Raw genomic sequence first — 12,479 nt, 5'->3', positions numbered from 1 at the left:
TAACACTATATAAACCTCTCCGCGCGGTTTATATAAAATGTTAAACTAAAATGTTAATAAATGTTACTAAAATGTTATGATTTTAGAAATTTCTCTTTTGTTCAGCTCTGAAATTATACTGAAACAATCATTCGCCTCGGGTTCGGTGAATATTGTCAAATAGTCCCCTCGACTTCGTCTCGGGGATTATTCGACGATATTCACCTAGCCTGAGGCGAGTAATTGTTAAATATATTTTCCCATTATATGTGAAAAGACTTTATTTGAACCTTATCGGGAAAATTATCTCGACATGAGTGTCAACTTTGACGTTTTCATCGTAGATGACTGTGTTTCAAGAGTACATCTCTCTGAAAAAGTTTCTTCCACACCACTTCACCGAATATTTTATCTTAATACATGTTATAAAGTTGTCTGCACCTCGGTTTACAGACGAGCTCAAATTTGTATTAAAGATGTTTGATTCACCCTACTACTTGCTTATACAACATTATGCCTTTTTATCATTATACAGATAGATTCCAAGTTGCCTAGTGTTTGTTCTTTTAAAGATCACAGAAAGTGTCAAAATGTACGAAAAGCGCCGCTGACCCAGTTGCTTGCGTCTCTTGTGTCCTTTTTTAGTTCTAATCAGATCTTTTTTGATAAGTAGTTTTTTAGAAAAGCTTTTCAAGATAAAAATTAGTGATAATAATTTTGAACGACGTTTCGACCTCGCTGAGGTCATTTTCAAGCTGATGAGAAGGAAAATTTTTATATATATGTACTAAATTCAAGACGTGGGAATGATAAAGGCGATAAAATATGGAAATATGGAAACGCTAGGCGTAAAATATTTCCATATTTTATCGCCTTTATCATTCCCACGTCTTGAATTTAGTACATATGTGTAAAAATTTTCCTTCTCATCAGCTTGAAAATGACCTCAGCGAGGTGGAAACGTCGTTCAAAATTATTATCACTAATTTTTATCTTGAAAAGCTAATCAGATCTTGACTTCATCTGCGATCTATTACAAAACAGGCCCACGACAATATCTACTCTATTTATTTATGTGAAAGGTGAGGAGAGTGTTAGGAAACAGTCTTCGTTGTTTAATTTTCAAGACAACATTTAAAAGCAGAGGCTCAGAAATATTAGTTTTTGTCAAAAAAATTTACGAAGACCTAGTCTCTGCACCCCCTCCCTTCCTTACACCCAAGCAAGACCGTCAACCAACCGGCTTTGCATTCCCTGATAATTGACAAAATCCACTTTTAATCGTTACCAAACTGACCAATAATTTCCATCAGAGACTCATAGCTTACTTCAAATTTGCGAAGATTAGTCTCCATAAATCAGTGCTAGGTTTTCAACGAGTTGATAGTAATGGCTCTCATACAAACGTAATGTACAGGGTAATGATATTTCTAACGCTTTTCGAAAAAATGGTTACTTACAGTTTTTCCAAGGCAGACAGCTCATGAAATATGTTGCGTGGTAGCTTTTCTAGCTGATTGCCGCTCAACCGCCTACAAGGGAAAAAGGTAAAATAGTTTTAAACTCAGAGAAAATGTGCTGAATTTCTGTTTGTTCGTGTAATCACTTGGTGTAGCATTAAAGTCTGTTTAAATAAGCCTGAGTAAATATTACAGATAGCTCGAGCAGTCCATTTTGTTTTCTCTTTGGTGATTTTCGTCTCTGCTCACGTTATAATAAATATAAACCTTGGCATGTCTAGAAACCTTTTGGTGGTTCTTCTGTTGCTACTTGCTGGCTCGCCTGTTCCGAAATTTTACTTTCAACTCACGAAAAGAAAGCTGAGAGAAGTCCGGGAAATGGTCGGACATTGTACAAATAATTAGATGGCGTGACAGCTTTAGCTCAGCACCGTGTTTTGTACTCTGATAAAACAATTTCTTTCGACCAGTGAAAGCGCACGTTATATATATGCAAACTTTTTAAATTTTTTATAATCACTCATAACACCAGTCCTTTTTGGGTCTACTTTCATAGGGACGATGTTAGAGTAAAACCCACGCTCGGATTGTTTCGAATTTTTTAGCAAAGTCAAATCGGATGAAATCAGTTTCCCCTTCTTATGTTGTTTTCTTCGCCTTCAATCGGTTCTGCGATCCAGGACGAAACAAAAGAAAACAAAGTTCAGCAATGACGAGTAAGTGATAGAATGATGTATTGCATCTTACACCTCTATTAGTCCACTGATCGACTCCTGATGAGGGATTGCATTTGGCATTGAAGCGCGCCGGTTACAGGTGAATATGCCACCGGTATGTTCGAGTGGTGTAACTGAAACTAGGTTTCCAAGCTCAAATGTTCGTCATTTCAGTTTTTATTCAAATATGGATAACTGAACAATTTGCAAACTAGTACCACTCACAAATATGCTAAATTATCCTGCCCAGCAAACAAGTCTTCAGATAACGTTTTGATGTTGTTGTTCCCCAGCCACCTAGAAAACACCATGCAAAATTTTTTTTAGCTTGAGTCTGTTAGGCCAGGTGATTATTTCTGCTGCGAGGCAAGCCTTAGAAATCTATCTAAACAGTATACCTTCAAAAGAGATAGTTCTGAGTATAAATTAATTAATATACTAGTCACTTTTCAAATTCAGTTTTTTGATGGGCATTCAAGTTGGGAAAATGGAAAATCAATTCGATTCAGCTGAAGCCATCTGTCTTAAGCATCAAGACCAATTACTTACAGATCGTAGAACTTGAAACGCTGGAATATATCAGAAGGTAGAGTTTCCAGTCTGTTGAAGTCCAGGGTTCTGTAAAAAATATATTGGCATGAGGGGAGCCGCAGATACACATTGTGTAGTCTTAAGACTACACACTGAACACTTTGGATTTTGAAAGGCATGTCTCAACAGTTAGTCTGTCATCTTAGGTTCTTTTGCTTTTATTCTTGAAACGTTACTTTTGAACTTTTCCTCTTTTGAACTTTTCCTCTTTTGAACTTTGCGTTATAATTAATAAAGTTAAAACTGTCAGAAAAAATGTCGAAAGATGTCTTTCAAAATCAAAGTTGTTGTGTCTTTTCTTAAACTGACAGCATGGATGACCTTAAAGATTTTTTGAGATCCTCTTTGAACGTACAGAGGACGCGATTACATGTACACATGTGTTGATAACAAAATGCTCGAATATAAGTGACTGTTTACGGCCCACATTTCTGGGTTAATTGGCTCTTTCAAGTCCAAACTGCGAGACCCGCATGAGTTCTTGAACAGTGGTGTTTTCAGAAGGAGTTAAGCAGATAGTTTCCCGTGGCAGGAAATGTAAAGTAAAACATATCTTAAGGAGTAAACACACTGGAAAAGAAAAGGTTATTTCCCTCATAAATCGAATAATACTATTCGATTTATGAGGGAAATATTGGAAAGACCTTATTCGTCTTCTTAGACACAAGTAGCAGTTTTTGTTCATATTTTTTTTCCTAATTTGAATTTGCACTCGCTCGACCTTAAACACACCTCGCTAAATAAACAATTTTAATACTACCTAATAAAGGATGGTTCTTGTAGCACTAGTGCAAATTCTCTGTGGAATTTAACATTAATTGGTTTAAAGTTATCAGCTTCCGTCTTGGAAAAGGTTGTGTTGATGACCGCACTATGGACCTTTAGCGTTAGCATAATTACTCATCGCAAGTGAAGTGAAAATCCAAAACTGCCAAACTTACAGGTTTTCAAATCTTGGCCAATGCGAATTCAAATACTTAGGTAGCTGATCAGAGGACAAATTCTTTAATTTGTTGTTGTTCAGGAATCTGTATTGACAACAAGAAAACAATATTAGTAAAGAATTAATGGCTTCATTTGATTTCCTTTGACGCTTTTGATGCAGACTTAAAACGCAGACTGAAAACAAAAGTAGACCTCTCGTTGACTGTTTAATAAAGATGAATAATTGATCCATTATGATGAGACATTTTATTCGGTATCTAGGTGCAACTGATTTGGACACAGATGTCACGAAGTCAAGAGAAGATTCCTGTTTTCCACTTAAAACAATTTATTGGTATACGACATAACTTTACAGTGTTATCTTAAATTTCTGAGAATCTTACTGAATCTTATAATCTCGAGCCTTTTTTATAGCAGCCGATTAAGTCATATCTAATTCTAAAACACCATTTTCACCAGTCAGAACATTGTAGACGCTAATGATGAGATATCCCTAAAATAACTCAACAGAATGTTCTGGAATAAGGAGAAGTTTCTAGCACACTAATCTTGTAAACATTGTGATGTGGTATTTCAATTTTCTAAATTTCCTCTCGATTTCTGGAAACTTCGTTACACCAGACCGTTTGCCTTCTTGCATTCTCCTAACTGTTGGAGTTTATATGAACTATAAGAAAATAACAAAAGAAGTAACGGAATATAACTAAGGAGAAAAAACTCCAAATCTTTCCGTACTCCCTTTTTTTGTAAAGGTTTTTTTAAAATCCTACTGCAAAATATTATTACGTAGATCACTCCCATTTCAGACTAAAAACTGCTTCGTTAGCAATTAAAGGTTGATACTTAAAGAAATATCTGGCGCAAACAATGCCTATCGCGGATCCAAGTTGAAGTGAAGTTCTTTACTCCTGGTAGTTTTCATCTGTATTATGACATCAATGATACTTTGAGGTTTTGGTATGGGAGGAAAATTCCCTCACTCGATTCTGGTCTGTATTTGCTGTATTTCACCGGATTTGCTTCTGTACCCTAAAGTGGAGGAGGAGGGTGGTGGTGGTGCAGTGGCTAAGATTTTTCCTCCAATACATGGAGTAATTAACATCATTGAGAATGACGTCTGTTGCCGCGCCGTACTAAAATGATCTTGATGGTTTTTCTCATTTTCGCTTCATCCTCTCCATTCGAAGAGCAAATGTACAGATGATTATTTTAATGGAAAGAAAAGGGCCTAAAAGCCTTAAAATCGACGACGGCAACAGTCCCAACGATAGATATGGAAATATTTTGTCGTGCAGCGTAAGCAATTTCAATTCTTGTATTCAAGCTGTCTTTCGCGCATCATGCCATTTGACTATGTTTTAATAAAAAATTACTTGATTATTTCAAGATCCGGGAATGAAAGGTAGCTATGTTTGTAGCACGATAAATCCACGAGGGTCGCTTATCCTTTCCTTGTTTTTGTCTGTCTTCTGCCGGCCGCTATCTGCGACTGCATCGCTGACGTTGTCCAAAAGCTACGATCTTTATAAGACCAGTCCACGCACTTTTTTCTTGCTCGGGCAATCCCGAACAGGAAAGATGGGCCCATCTTTCCCGTTCGAGTAGTCAATCAGAACACAGACTCGCTTCCTATTGCCCTCGAGCTCTGCAGATATATGATAAGTTCACGTTATGCGGTGGCCGAAATATAAGGATTTGCATGGGGATAAACAGTCGCGCTCTTGAGCTAAAAAGTCTGAAATCGTTTTTTAAGAAAGTAAAGAAACTTTCCTCCCCTAACTGGATGTTCCTTTGTCTCTACATTTAAATGAGGACTCCGTGAGGGCTGTAATCAAAGCGGAGGTAATAGAAACAAATGTGGTCAAACGGAAATAGTCTACTGCGATCTAAAAAAAATAGCTGAGCGGCACTTGAACAGGCGTACACGGCTTAATGTTGTCTTCCGATATTGCTGCTTTTATTGTAGTGCTGTCTTATAAAGTTTATTCTCAAAAACTGAGTTAAAAATTCACTAGTAAAGATTTTAGGCAACTGACCTTTATTAAGATAAAAAAGCCCTAGGAATATCAAAACTGCCTCCAAGGCTTACAAACTTTGCGAACTTTCCATGCAGATTATCAGGTCACAATCGCAAAGGTAGACCAATTCTGGCCACAAAGCCAGTTCGCCTTGTTTCTTTTACGCTGGGGCTCTTGGTGCCATTGCTTTCATTCACTGAAATTTAATTTCACTTTTTGCTCTTCTCGCCGGCAGTTTATTAAGTTTCGGGCGCTTTGATTGGTTTCTCGCACTTTTTGACGGTTTTCTTGAGAACAGCGACTTGATGACAAAATGAGAATTAAATTGCCATTTTCTCTGACAAACTTTAATCCGAAGACTTAGCTTTAAACTCGAAAGGTCTGCAAACCACTCCGCTGCACCGCATGGTTTGAGAACTTTTTTCGTGTACTCTTAACACCCCGCGTGGTTTCTTACAAAGGTAAACCAAAGGACGCAAAAGTAAATTAATTCAATTTGTTCCCCTGTGATGGCTCAAGTTTTTTATCTGACCTACTTCTCTTATAAGCCTCCAGTACAAACGGGAAAAAAAATTTAACTGTTCAAAATCCAGCTTTGTTACAACAAACTCTTAATCAATAAAGAGAACGAAGCAGATTTTTTCATTCGGGCTTAATGTAACTACAGCAATCAAGCTGCGCGCGCGCACTAAAACCAATACAAAGCAGTGCCTGCGACTGCAACACTGTGCGTGCGTGTCTTTTTCCTTTACGTAATTGTCTCACGCGTGTGTTGTTTACACTTTCGGAGCTGTTTAGCGCGTGGCCAATAATTTAAGTTGTTAGGGTATTTAATCTTTGAGCTGTTCGTGGATATTATTTTCCTTTATTGCAAGTTCATTTGGGGCGTTCCTCTACACCTATCGAAAGCCCTTTATGTAAGTATTTGCCCAAAGCGTGCTTAAGATATTTCGAGAAAGTTCGTAAATATCGCGCAAGAACACGCGAACACAGGCTAACTACCCTTGTTGATAAATTCAGTCGACGCAGGTTTTGAGTCACTTCACAAGAAGTTTGGCCGATTGCCGAAGAACAAGTTAGACTGAATCAGCGACTAGTAGGACAACACCAGTTAATTATTTTACTTGGTTTATGTAAGTAAGTAACTAAATCTTTATTAAAACACTGGAAATCATCAGTTAAGCTCAAGTTATAAACTAAGACTAATTACGACTGCTTTGCATGAATGCCGTGTGGGAATCCGAAATATCAGCTAGCTTCTTGATATTTCGCTTAAATGCTCAAAGGATGAAACATTTTTTAAGCTTTTGGTCAAGTTATTCCACAACATGGCTCCGCTGTAAGAGAAGCTTCGTTTCAAATAATTGGTGCTTGGTTTGGACAGGGTCAGCCCTCCGTCAAAGTTTCTTAAGTTGTAAGCAGAGTGACGCCGAGAGCAAATAATTTGTAGATATTCGGGAATAAGGTCATTCACAGTTTTATACATCATTAAGGCATTTTGTTTCTTTCGTCGAAGAGATAGCCTCTCCCAGTCGAGGGTGGAGAGAAGTTGGTTTGAGCTCATACCAAAGGGAGATTTTGTAATAACTGGCTGCACAATTCTGTAATTTTTGGAGCTTATCACTCAAGTAGCCACTCAAATAGTCCAAGAAGAGGCTGCAGTAATCAAAATGAGACATAATTAAAGCGTTATAAATTTGAATTGCAGTTTCTTTGGATATAAAGGACCGCACACGTTTTAGGACGCCTGAAGCTGAAGAGAATTTTTTGCAAATCTCTTCAACGTGTTTACGCAAATACAGTTGAGCATCTTTGGTAATTAAGACCCAAGGATATGGTCTTATCGACACTTGATAATTTGGTCATCAGTTCTGATTTCTACATAGTCCAATTGGGCAGATAGTCTTTGTCTTGATCCAATAATCATTAGCTCTGCTCTAGCAACACTTAGACTGAGCTTGTTAGCTCTCAGCCAACAGATAAGGTTATTTAATTCAGGGGTTAGAGCTAGCTTAAGCTCTGTTAACGTCTTAGAAAATAACGTAAGATTGGTGTCATCGGCAAACATTCTTGGTACGGCGCTCCTCAAGGAGTTGGGAAGATCATTAATGTAAATTAAGAATAGCAAAGGACCCAATATGCTATCTTGCGGCACGCAGCAGAGGATACAAGCAGATGATAATTTGACCAGCCATCAGTTCTCATTCAGCCTTGAGATCTTTGACTGATCATCTCAGAAAAAATTCATGCTGAATGTACAGCAGTTTGAATTCTTGATTTGTACTTCAGAAAAGATTTATATTTTCGTAGTTTCAATTCCATCCATAAACATTGTAAATTTGTAACATATGTGCTTCAGAATAATTACCTCTGGTTACAATTGTTAAGACTGTGAAGACATACGTTTCAAATGGAAACACTGACTTGGTTTTCAGTTTGAAACGAGCTTATGTTGATACCCTTCAAATTAGGGCTAAAATAACTCTGAGCTTAAATAACTCTTTTTGTTTTTTTCCCATGGTCTTTTATATGTTTCTTTATTAAGATAAATTTTACAAACATCGAACTACAAACTCGTTATGGACTATGATTAATATCGATTTTAGCCGATCACTTACTTCAGTTTGGTGATATCCATTCCTTTAGAGACATGGCCATATAAATTTCACACACATCTTACACAGTATTGCGTTTTAGAGAGTCATATGAGTAGTGGCCCTATAAAAGCTGTATTAACCATTCTACTCACAGTTCTTTAATGTATTCATTTTCGTGGAAAGCTCTTGGAGGCAGCTGTTCCAATTGGTTATAGGACAAGTCACTACAAAAAAAAAGAAACAAGGTGAACCCAAAAACAAGAAAACAGGGTTATTGGACTAAAAGGTTCAATTCAACAAAAGCTAACGAGTTTTTTCCAGCTAAAGAAGCTTTGAAGCTGAATTACAACAAGTTTGAACTAAATACAGTTTTACTGTTTATGAAACACATGAATTCCCCTTGGATGCAATCTGCATTAAGAGATTTTAAATCGCAGTCTACAATCTCTTGATCTGCAACGAATCTCTGACGAAGCTTTCCTTTCTCTGCAGATGGCAATATCTCCAACCCGCTGGATCTTGTAATGCTGTCAAATAACAGCAAATCAGATGCTTTATTTGCTCTCTTTAAAGAAGCCATTTAACTCTCTCATCAATGGAAAACTATTGAGAATTGAAGCGCAGCCAGGATGAGACATATTAAAACACAGTGAAAACGTTCTCTGCCCAAGAATTTTAGAAAAACATAAGCTTTCGGCTGTCGATCTACAGCCTTCCACGGATAAAACACGAAATGTAAATAGGAAAAATATATACAAAAACGAGATAAAGGTGATAAAAAGAACAAAGAAAAAATATGGAAAGGGTGGTTATTGTTTTAAAAAAAAAATGCTATACTGATTAGGGATCGTTATTGTCCGCATTCTTGATAGCAGAGGTGCGCCAAGCCTCAAGAGTTTTACTAATAGGAAAAGAGCCTTTGTCGATAACCAGAGATCAATCATTCTTTACGCAGTCGATCACACCTCATGCTGATTAGTATAAATTTTAACAGTAGTGCCAGTTTGTTTCTTTTCGACTCGTGAATAAATTATACGACTCTTACTGATTATACGGATCGACAAGTCAGTTTTACGAATCGTTATGATCCGTAGTTTTCAATAACCCTTTAGGCTGCCGCAAAAGATTAAATAATATCAATCAATTTCAATGATCATTTACAATTAGAAAACCAAGTCTTGCGTCGAAATTTCCAACCAAGTAAAATAAAAGAATTACCGATTCAAGTAATGATTAATGCGGCCGAAACCTATTTAATTCCCTAAAACGAATAAGGCAACTAATACACAAATAAAGTTGAAAGAGATTGAAATAACCAAACCGCGGGACTCGTAATGTAACCGCATGCTGAACAAATGAGAACACTTCACAAGGTTTTTGACCCATATTAATAACTCGGCATCGGTTCAACAAAATAAAATGTGAAATTTCTACTTTTTAGGTACAATAGGATAAAAGCGAATACATTATAGACTGCCACATATCAGTATAGAAATAAACTTTTATAATTTCAAACTGCCTTTAATCTATTTCATGAGAAAAATCTTCGCCAAAAACAAGGTAACTTCTGTAATTAATGCTCAGTCAATGCTCTCAAAAAATGTGGAACGTTGACTTGTCATTAATAACCGACTCCCGGTTAGCTCAATGGATAACGCGCTGAACTGTTGTGCGGGAGGTCGAGGGTTAGAACCCCGGCCGGACCAACACTCAGGGTCTTCAAATCATTGAGAAGATTTTGCTACCTTTCTATAACATCAAGAAATGGTTAGATATTCTAGTCTTCTCGGATAGGGACGAATAAATGGAGGTCCTGTCTCCTGCAGGGTTGGGGTAGGAGACGTTAATTTCCCACACACGAAATTACTGTGTGATGGATGTCCTCCCCTGGGGTGGGATGGGTGGGAGGGTGGACTAGCACGAATGGTTCCTATGTTCCTTTCCAGTCCTTCCCCCACTGCAAAAAACTTAATGCTGTGAAAATGGACTAAATTAAATTAAATTAAATTAACACATGGCACTGGTAACAACGCACGGGGGATTGATTATTGCAGTTTTCGACAGAGACTGATGATTCCAGACCTGAGGCTGATCGTTGTAAAAACAAGCTCCACTGTTTGATTTCAATAATTTCCTTAGCACGAAAAAGTGACTAAAAAACGGCAAATAGCCAGAAATGCATGTTAGTAGAAAAACTGTCCTCTTGTGAATATGATGAAAAAAAAATGACAAAGAGAATGCTTTCCAAACTCTTAAAAGAAAATTGCGGTAGGACAGAGTTAATTTGACCTACCTGGTTGCCTACAACTCGGAGTTTAGATCATTAAAAATACCACATCATGTCATAGACAACTAAACAGGCTAAATGAGTTAAATGTTCGTCCTTTTTATGTAAAGTTTATACCAGTAAAGAAAATAAAGCAATGTTTGGCGTGGAATATTAATAGAACTGCCTCCAAAGCAACTCGACAATAAGATTCCTTCCGCAGAAAGAAAGGTTAGGATTCACAAAGGTTCCCTGATCACACGCAACGAAACAGGCACATTCAGCATAATGTGTTCTGAATTTTAGACATATTAAACCGGCTCTCCTAGACCTACACTTGCTTCCTGTATCATTCAGGGTTTAATTTAAAATTTGCTTCTTTATGTTTTTAAGTCGTTAAACAACCGTAATATCTGTTATCTCTAAAACTTGCCTCCAACTATGCTCTTCGCTAGTTTACAAAATCTCTCCTGTCCGTTTCACGGTCACCTGCTCTACACTTGGGGATCGTGCTTTTGTTCATGCTACTCCTACCTTATGGTACTCGTTGCTGTTAACAATCAGATCTTGTAGCAGCCATGCTACTACTAAGAAATAACATTCCTTATTAAGAAAGTGTTCAGTACTACTGAGTTGATAATCCAGTCCCCCTCTCTCTTCCTCGCTTTTCTTTTGATACAAATAAAACTTGTTCCTATTGTCAAGTTATCTCAAACTTTTAAGCTTCAACTACAGCTGTATCAGTACAGGATAATAGTTTCTTAGTAAGTTGCTACTCCTATGAGGCACCCTAATTCCAATAAACTCCCCTTTTTTTCAGCCGATGATTAACATTCTCTGAAAGAAGTATTACATTTACAAATAATTGAACACTTCTCTAAATTTTTGAAACGCAGTTTGACGCATTTACGCTCAAGCATTTTTTAGTAATTATGCTAGAATCATGCTCGATCCTCAGCCTACAGCATTATTCAAAAAATCCTTTCGGTATAATCCATTTGGTTCTTTCAGTGACCGTCAAATAGCTTTAATTAAGGTCTTTCAGACCTCACTATTTTTTCTGCTCGTCAGCTCGGATTTGAGTTTCCATTTACTTTAAAAAGCAATAGTTTGGGATTCCTTCCTATCTGAATATTGTCAATAAAATCAAGAAAGCCGTGGAAACTGTTTGTCGCAGTGTAAGTGTTTCCATCAGGTTCTTTATGGAGTTCAAGTGATGTTTCGCGCGCTCTTTGTTCACTGTAATGATATTTTGGGAAGTTATATCAGCGAATCAGGGACGTATTTGAGGAAAATTACTTTTATGCTGTACTATAAATCATCTAAATTGATCATCTCTCACCGTTAATAACTGTCCAAATGTAGGTTGTTGCCCCTTTGGGTTATTTTCTCCAAATTGAGAATGATTTTACCACCAATTTGAATTTAACTTCCATCAAGGAGACATTTTACTTAACTGTGACAAAAGCGATGTTCACATTTCCCATGTAGTGCACCTTTTCGTGTGGCCAATTGAAGTCATTTAAGCTAAGAGGCATTTTCCATTATTGTATGTAGGATTTTCCAGTTCCGGAATTGAAAGCTTTATATTGAGCTTGAACCAGTTTCAAGGCTGACATCGTTCTAGAAAGACTTTTAAGGAAAAGTTTCAACAGCATTGCGTAAATGGTTTGACGCAATTACGCTTCAGAACTTCAGTTATTATATCGGAATTATGCTTGTTCCTCTGATTACAGCATTATAAACAATAATTGGACTCGGTTTTTGTGATATCCGGAATAATCAAGGTCGAGATAAGTGCTATCAGCCGAAGCAGAAGGCTGAGGCTGATAACACTAACCGAGACCTTGATTATTTCGGATACCCCAAAAACCGACGGAAACCAATAATTGTTTTATTATACATTC

The 12,479-nt window shown here is 37.2% G+C and overlaps 1 protein-coding gene across 1 annotated transcript in view; it reads right to left on the bottom strand.

Moving 5' to 3' along the window:
- LOC111346380 (uncharacterized) overlaps positions 1–12,479 on the bottom strand; it is an 87,885-nt gene that overhangs the window by 40,561 nt on the left and 34,845 nt on the right. Inside the window, exons 4-8 of the mRNA XM_088747485.1 lie at positions 8,459–8,530; positions 3,688–3,774; positions 2,705–2,773; positions 2,381–2,452; positions 1,440–1,511 (exon numbers count right to left, since the gene is read on the bottom strand). Coding sequence (XP_088603611.1) covers positions 1,440–1,511; positions 2,381–2,452; positions 2,705–2,773; positions 3,688–3,774; positions 8,459–8,530 — 372 coding nt within the window. The remainder of the gene's footprint in view (positions 1–1,439; positions 1,512–2,380; positions 2,453–2,704; positions 2,774–3,687; positions 3,775–8,458; positions 8,531–12,479) is intronic.

The sequence above is a fragment of the Stylophora pistillata genome, chromosome 1 (assembly GCF_964205215.1).
Source record: "Stylophora pistillata chromosome 1, jaStyPist1.2, whole genome shotgun sequence".
Lineage (NCBI taxonomy): Eukaryota > Metazoa > Cnidaria > Anthozoa > Scleractinia > Pocilloporidae > Stylophora > Stylophora pistillata.
Note: the sequence above shows the minus strand (reverse complement) of the source record. Positions and strands in the feature narration are given on the sequence as shown.